The 8388-nt window shown below is 34.3% G+C and overlaps 1 protein-coding gene across 1 annotated transcript; it reads left to right on the top strand.

The window, feature by feature from the left end:
• LOC105159934 (probable mediator of RNA polymerase II transcription subunit 26b) lies at nucleotides 2192-6416 on the top strand. The gene is made up of 9 exons (XM_011077161.2): nucleotides 2192-3567; nucleotides 3918-3986; nucleotides 4094-4176; nucleotides 4640-4692; nucleotides 4786-4901; nucleotides 5027-5051; nucleotides 5169-5533; nucleotides 5621-5711; nucleotides 5845-6416. Exons 1-9 carry the CDS (start codon nucleotides 3079-3081, stop codon nucleotides 5967-5969), a joined length of 1416 nt encoding a protein of 471 aa, XP_011075463.1. The 5' UTR covers nucleotides 2192-3078; the 3' UTR covers nucleotides 5970-6416.

The following is an 8388-nucleotide window of genomic DNA, read 5'->3' on the forward strand; positions in this document are numbered from 1 at the left end:
TACAACTACCTTTGTCTTCCATATCTTCATTCTTATCTCATTATTGTCATTATTATATTTCCATTCATAAATTACAAATAATTTTCATTAAATTTATCATAATTATAAATATTTTATTATTATTTACAAAGTTACAAATATTCCTTAAATTTAATGGCCATTAAACAAATATCCTCTAAAATTAACGGTCATCAAATAAATACCCCCTATAGTAGACTGTCACAAGGGGGTATTTGTTCGACGACTGTTAATTTTAATGGAGTATTTGTAATTTTGCAAATAATAAAGAGGTATTTGCAATTAAGACAAATTTCAGTAGAACCCATTGTAATTTTCCCGATTGCCAGAATCAGAAGCCACTAAAATATATTTTTTTGTCATTTTATTCCCAGTTTCAAATGAAAAATTACCAATAAAACCTAATTTAGTCAACGAGACAGAGACAGAGGTTCCATAACCAAGAAATCATGGATTTGAATCCCTTTTATTAGTTCACTTTAACAGTAGTTATTGGTAATTGACGCGTAGTAATTGTTGATGATCGGAATTCATTATATAATTGAACCGTTTGATTAAAAAAATTTGCAGCGGCGAATGAAAAATCAGTATGAATTTTTATTATATATTTTTTTTATTTATATACATTATATGTATAAAATATTCTTTTTTTATATATAAGTAATATGAATTTTTATGCATAAAAATGTATACATAAATTGAAATATAAAATAAACTATTAATTAAAAAAAAAAGAATTCGGGTGACGAAACTAATAGTGAAAATCTTGAATGTATTAATGGAATTAATTATTCAAAGTTAAATTCATGGTATACAATTCATTGTCAAGATTACATAATTACACTCCAATATTAAAATTTGATTCATATTATTAATTGAAAATTTATACCTTCCATCTATTCTTCGTGCCCCAAATCCTCAATCAAATTTTTTAAAATCATACACAAAAACATTGAAACTGATATTATTAAATGTGCCCATTTTAGTAATCACTTCGTGTGATATTTGCATGTCCAATTATGTGTCGATTTCGGTAATTTTTTGTTTGAATATATTTTCTTAATGATAAATATATGCTTATATCAATATATTAATAAATTAAAAAATACATATACTCGTTGGATACATTAATATAATTTAAAATAATCAATTAAATTATAATCGAAGGTGGGGTCGGACGGAAGTGAGTCCCACTAGAGTGGACACACCACGGACATGATGGGTCGATTTCACTGTGGCGTGAGATTAGCGCAGCCGCACCGAGTCACAGAATCGGGTCGCCGAGTATTTCGAAACTCATGTTATATATTTCCCCGCCTGACCCGTAACCAAAAACTCGTCTGTACGTAACAGACGCGTCGCCTTAACACACCCCACGCGTACAGGGGCGGATAACACGTGATTTTCGAGTCTCAATAGCATATGCCCAAAAACTCTTCTCTTGCACCTACCCCCCACCCCCAACCCCCCCCTTCTCAACAAACCCAATCCTCACAATATTTTAATTTTTTTTTAATATCTTTTCCTCAAACCAAAACTATAAAATAACAATAATAACAACTCCACTTCAATAAAAATATCAAGAAATAGAATTGAGAAAAAAATGAAAATGTAATTAAACCTCACTCTAAACCCTAAAATCATGAAAACCAATCTCATGTTTTGCGATTTCACCGTTTCGTCTCAAATTCATTTAAGCAGTCCGTATACTTCTACTGCTGGTTTACGAATGAGCGTAACGATAAACTGAAAATGAACACGATCATATATGACAAAGATAAAAACCTACATATTTTTACACAAATTACTGAAATTTTCAATAACCTTATCTATGTATTAACAATTTATGCAGTGAACCAAAATTATATATCGACAGTTTAGTCACGCATTCAGTATACACTTCTGAATATGTTAAATAACAGGTGTTGTTGATTATAGATAAAACTGCGTATATTATTGAACGAGAACACAAAAAGAGAGAAAAAGAAGAAAAAAAATGAAAGAGATATTAAACCAGAATCAAGATTTTATTTGCTAGGTTTTGGTTCTAAAAATGGGTGAAAATCTAAAATTGTAGAGTAAAAAGAGGTTGAAAAAAAATTGGGAATCAAAATAGTAATAGCAAAAGGCATGAAGGACAAAACACTGGTCTGACTCTCTCTCTCTCTTCTCTTCTGTCACTCTCTGTGGGTAAATATTGAAAACCGGGGCGAGGAGGGGATATGGATACAAGAACGGCTCTTGTAAGCAAACAGACAAAGAGTTGAACCTTCTCTGAACCCGTTTTCTTTGTGCCGATCACCTGCCCATTTCTCTGCGTTTCGATCTTTAATCCCCACAAAAAAATCGTTAAGCAAATGCCCTGAAAATTTTAAAAAGAAAGAAAAAGAGAAACTGAAAATATTTTTTTTCTCTCTTCTTCCTTGGCAAAATCTTGTTTGGTATCATATAGAGAGAGAGAGAGAGACAAACCAGAAAGAGAGAGAGAGAGAGAGAGAGAGAGAGAGAATATCTCTCATTACTGTTTGACATATATTCTTCTCTGAGTTTCCGTCAATTGGCGCATAAACCTTTCTGTAAAATTCTCCTTTGATTTTCTATGGAATACATCCGATTCTTTTATCATCTCACTTTATGAATAAAACCCAGTTTAAATTATTGCTTTTTTTCTCTGTCTGTCTGAAGGATTTCTTGGAATAGCTTGCAGATAGATTTGGGAAAAAAATAAAAAAAAAATTGTTTATTGTTTGGAAAATCTGGTTGGACTCAATCCCTGTTCAGTTCAATTCTTATCTGCTCATCTGAAGACTTCATTCTTTGTTATCTTTTTTTTCTATCAGCCCATCAGAATTGTTGGGTCTGAAACTGATAGAAAAAGAGAAGAAACCGGAGTTTTACTCAATAAGGTTTTCCGCAGTCAGCTTTGATTTTCGGGGTTATCATCAAGATCAAGTTTTTGATTACGTATCTGTGAATTAAGAATCGATTTCTTGATCTGGGCACTGATTGAAGTTCCTATTTGAAAGAAGGCCTTGTGAATTGAGTTTTGAGTTTTTCAACATGGCTAACGCTTCCATGAGTCTTGATAAATGGAGGGAGTATTTCCGGAGTGCAAATTCCGACATTTTTGATATAATTGAGCATGCAATAATGGTTGCTGCGTCTGATTGTCCCTATGTCTTCAAACTGAAGAGGGATCAAATAGCTGAGCGGCTGTTCGCTTGCAAAGTGACCAAGTGTTTTGGCTGTGAGAGAATTGAATTGGCTGTGCCAACTGGTGATGGTGTAGAGAAAAGTGAAGATAAGTACAAAAGTGGGATTGAGGCCGGAGGGAGTAAAGACACAAAGGAGAGCAAGGTGAATAGCAGCAGCAGAGATGATGATGATGATGACGATGATCATAGAGAGGTGATGGAGATGAATGTGAATCAGATTAGCAATTACAGTTATGGGGATGTTGATGCATTGACTGATGAGATTGAGGAGGAGTCTCAGTTTTTTGGAGAGGTTTTGAGGATCAAGGAAATTCTTGACAACAATGAAGAAGAGGTTTGTGTTCTGCGCATTAGGGATTAATTGGATTTAAGCTGAAATGATTTGGGCTGAGTTTTTCTTTTTCATCTCTTTCTGATGAGGGTCTTTTATATCCTTATTTATTCAGTGTTATGTCAATTCTTTTGAGATTCTTTACCTGTTTTGGATTGGTCTAGTTCTTTGATGAGGCATTCTTGATGCTCTGGAATGTTTGCTACTGCTGAGTTTGTGTAAATGATTCCGGGTTGGGGATTGTTGTTGCTTTCTTGTGATTGTATGTTTGTATTACTTTAGCTGATTGCTATGTTCGCTATGGTTTATGTCCAGTTTCTGGTTCTGATTGTTTACTGTTTGTTGTTTGGCAGTCTGATACATTGTTGTTTGATTCACTGAGGAGGCTCCAGCTGATGCCTTTGTCCGTGGAGACTCTCAAGGTTCAACATGAATCCTTGCTGTTTGTAGATCAATTTTAGCAGTTCCCTGCTTTAGCCTTGTTCAGCATTCATGATAACCGTTCTTAACACGTTTGTTTCTGTTTCAGGCTACAGAGATTGGAAAATCTGTTAATTCTCTGAGGAAGCATAGTTCGAAGGAAATTCGGAATCTTGTTAGGACATTAATTGAGTACGTACTCTTATCTCGTGGCTCTGTAGTTATTGTCGTTAGAAGCTTTAATGTGAATTGATTACTTGCTTGAGATTGCTGATACATATGTCGATGTGCAACTGTCACCTTGTTACTTTTAAGTGCCAAACACGTTGCATAGTTCAACCAAAATTACGTGGTCTGGTTGTTCCTTTTAGGTAATGCTAGATATTTGAAGACGAGCGCTTGATCAAAATCTTCTAAATATTCGTATACCGTTAAAATCTTCTGTGACTAAAAATTGGTTTCATGCTTATGGTTCAAGTAAAAGGTCATTAATCAAGGAATGTTTTATTTCCATTTTATTATCTCTCTATGTTTGAAAATTCTTTGTTTACTTGTCCATTCGCAAATGGCTGTTAAACGGCATTGATTATTTGTCACGTACTTTAAAGCAGAAAGTGTCGTGCTTACAGTTTGAACTTGTTGGTCCAAAATGCAGGGATTGGAAAGTCATGGTTGATTCATGGGTTAATGCTACAGCTGCCATTGCAGGTAGTTTAACTTGAAGTCTAGTACATGGTCTAGAATTTGCTGCTTCTATCACTATTGAGGATCTAACGAACTACTCACATTTTAAATGTGCAGAAATTGCAACAGAATCCGTCAAAACTTCTGTTGTTGAAGAAGAGGAAGGACTACCATCCCCTCCTCTGGATGAAGGCGCTTTCTTCGCCACTCCTGCTTCAATGGAGCTCTCACAGGTGCCATATGTTCTCCCTTTTTTTCAATTTCTTTTTCAGTTAGAAAGTGGGCAAAATTGGGATTCTTTGCTTGTATACTGACTTTGGTTTGCTTGTCTTGTGTTCCTCAATTGTGATTCACAAAGTTCTTTGATGGCATGGATGACGGAAGTGAGTTTCTTCCCTGTCCTTATGTTTCATTATTTTCTTTGGCTTTTGCTATTCGGTTCTCTAGTCGAATTTCCCACTAGAAGAGATACATGATTCTTATTGGGGATGTTATTTCAGATCCTCGAAACAGTGGGGAATTCAACAAGAACCGAGAAAGTGGCCGAAAGCTGAATCTTGAGAAAATCAATAACCGCAACTGGAAAGTTGAGAGTCCCGATGATTCACGCCCTCTTCTCCCGAAGGAAAAAAGGGCTGAACAGATGAGAAATGTGGAACCTATATTGAGGAAACAAGCCCCTCCGTCTAAGCCCAATCGGCCTCCTGGTGGTGAATCTGGACCAGGCAGACCAAGGCCTCCTAGCAGTGAGTCTGGCCCCGGCAGACCAAGGCCAGCTGTAAGACCAAAGCCCAACAACGAGATCAAGGTCCAGCAAAAATCCGACACGGGCACAATTCAGAAGAAACCAATGCCTCAACAGGAGGTTGGTATTTGGAAGAGTTGGAAGTATGAATTAATGCTTTTGCTACTTTTGATTGTTATCTTACTGCTCCAAGTTTTTTCCTATCAGAAGTCAAATGGTAACAACGAGGCTTCAGTTCGGATGAAATTAGAGGCTGCCAAGAGGAAACTTCAAGAACGATATCAGGAAGCCGAGAACGGTTAGTTTGGCAACTCCAACCTTACTACTAATCCGAACCCCGCAAATCACATACACTACTCTAAACACATATCCTTCTCATCCATCACGGTTGTTTTTTTCATCGGACTAAATGTGCGTACACATCTCAACAGCCAAGAAGCAGAGAACGATACAAGTTGTCGAGTTGCGTGATCTTCCAAAGCAGAGTCTTGTGCAGAGGAATCAGCACATGAGGCCTGGGAATTACAACAGGAACTGGGCAAATGGACGAAGATAGATCTGTAGTTACTGAATTTAGCCTTAATAATCCTCAAATTCCTTCCGACTTGCCGACTCAGTCTAGCGGAATGACAAGGCTAATATCCGGTTTATTTAGTCTCGAGCTGCTCAGGAAACGGAGAAATTGAAGCGGTTGATCTCCGGGGAGCTTCTTTTTGCCGAGTTGGTCAAGTTATATATGGGATGTAGCATAGACCTCTTAGTTGAACAATTAGGGAAAGCACAGCAATGTGTTTGTTTGGTCTGAACCATTGGTTTAGCAAATAGGGAACATAAATTGTGTCCTCCAAGTCATGACTTTTTTCCTTGAACATGTTGTCTCTTCTTTTACCATAACTGGGGAGGACACAGTTCGCAGTTTGCACATAACCAACTGCACCTTCACTGAAAAACATCTAAACATGAATGCAATAGAAAGAGAACAAACCTTGCTGGGTTCAGTTCACTGATCTATCATTATGTTATGCAGCATGCCATGTGATTTATGTCTCGTTGTATGAGGTACTCTTGGTTATTAAGGGTCTGTTCTAAAATACGTATCGCTAGGAAGAAGAGATTATGAGTTTATAAGCTATTTAAGTGTGCGATGTTATTGATATCTCGTTTGATAAGGTATTATTCGTCATCACATGATTTTTTGCTGAAAAAAAGCCTCACTGAGAATAAAAAATTATAAATCTTTTTAATTATTTAAACTTTTTTATTTATAATTGATATAACACGTGTGACAGAGTTACCTACCAATTTGGGTAGAATATGGCACGATTGTGGTTGTTCAATGTAAGGTGGGTGGGTGGGTGGGGATTGCTTATTATAATTAAATATAAAAATTATTAAGTCATTCAAACTAAAATTTATGAAATCCCACAACTTTATTTTATGTTTTATTTTGAATGTAATCGGCTACAGCCATTTTTGTCCGATATTCACTATTCATTTCCACAGCGGATTAAGTTCACTTGTCATTCAGACCCACTTGTGGTATAATAATTATAGAAAAAATTGCATTTATGGTATCATATTTATGATATTTTATAATTAGTATCATATTTTTGAAACAACTTAAAATGGTATTAAAAAATTGTCTTAATTTGTATACTGATTTTAAAATTTCTAACCACGAGAATTGCATTTATGGTATCATAATTTATGATATTTTATAATTAGTATCATATTTTTGAAACAACTTAAAATGGTATTCAAAAATTGTCTTAATTTGTATACTGTTTCTAAAATTTTTAACCACGAGACTACATCCATTGCACGTGGCTGTTTAATCGTGCAATAAAAATAGATTAAAAACAATTATATTTTTAGTACTACAATTTAACGAATATTGCAATATTAATATTACAATTTAAGATACTTTACAATTGATGATAGTACCAAAAATGCAATTCAGTACCTTTTAATTTGTAAAAGTACTTGTCCTTATGGTCGGTAGCAAATCCACCCTCTTTTTTTTTATTATTTATTGTATAAATTAATTAAATTAAATTAAATTAAATATTTAATTTTTCCCAATGTTAAATTCAGAATTTTAATTTTTCCGAGAATATGATATTGAATTAGATTAAATAGTACTGAATATTGAATTATGATATTATAATGTTGATATTACGTTCTTTTATTTATTTTTTTTTCCCGCTCCTCTCTCTCTCTCTAAGAAAGGCCTACCGCTTTTGACTTTGTCCTTACGCGCATATTTTAAACACCGCTTTTTCAGCACTTTGGTCTTCAATGTTGTCAAACGCCCTTCACAATACACACTGCACTTGGCCCACTAAAGAACCCTAGTTTGAAATTGTGTCAATATTTAGGTATTTACAAGTTTTTTTTATTATATAATATCATTACGTTATTATATCAATTACAAACAAAAAAATTTGTGTTACATGTAAGTCCAAATGTCTTATGTTCTTAACGAAATTTATATGATATCAAAGCGGATAATACGTCGCGCAATATAATACTGATTAAGTCGCAAGTCCCGTTATTAATATACCAATCATGTTGCGAACTACATATGTAGAAAGAGTAACGTGTGATTATTTAGCAATTCAATAAAATTAACTAATCATATAATTTTGAATAATAATCATATGATTTAGAATCAATTTAAGTTAATTAAGCAACATTTTTGTTGTTTCAAGGAACAATATCTCTTTTAAGAAAATGTTTGACAATGATAGAAAATTTATATTTATATTTTTTTATATATTTTTTTCTTTTGAAAGTTTGGTGGAGTTTGGTTGGTACCAATTATTTTAATAATAATAATAATAATGAAAATAGATGGGAAAAGCACACACACACACACACACAGTAGTTGGTGGGAGATGTAATTGGTGTTTTAGGAAAGAAACAAGTAGTGGAAGCTAATCAAGAACTTTGGTGCTTTGCTTTCACTCTCTTGC

This window comes from Sesamum indicum, linkage group LG4 (assembly GCF_000512975.1).
Source record: "Sesamum indicum cultivar Zhongzhi No. 13 linkage group LG4, S_indicum_v1.0, whole genome shotgun sequence".
NCBI classification, from domain to species: Eukaryota; Viridiplantae; Streptophyta; class Magnoliopsida; order Lamiales; family Pedaliaceae; genus Sesamum; species Sesamum indicum.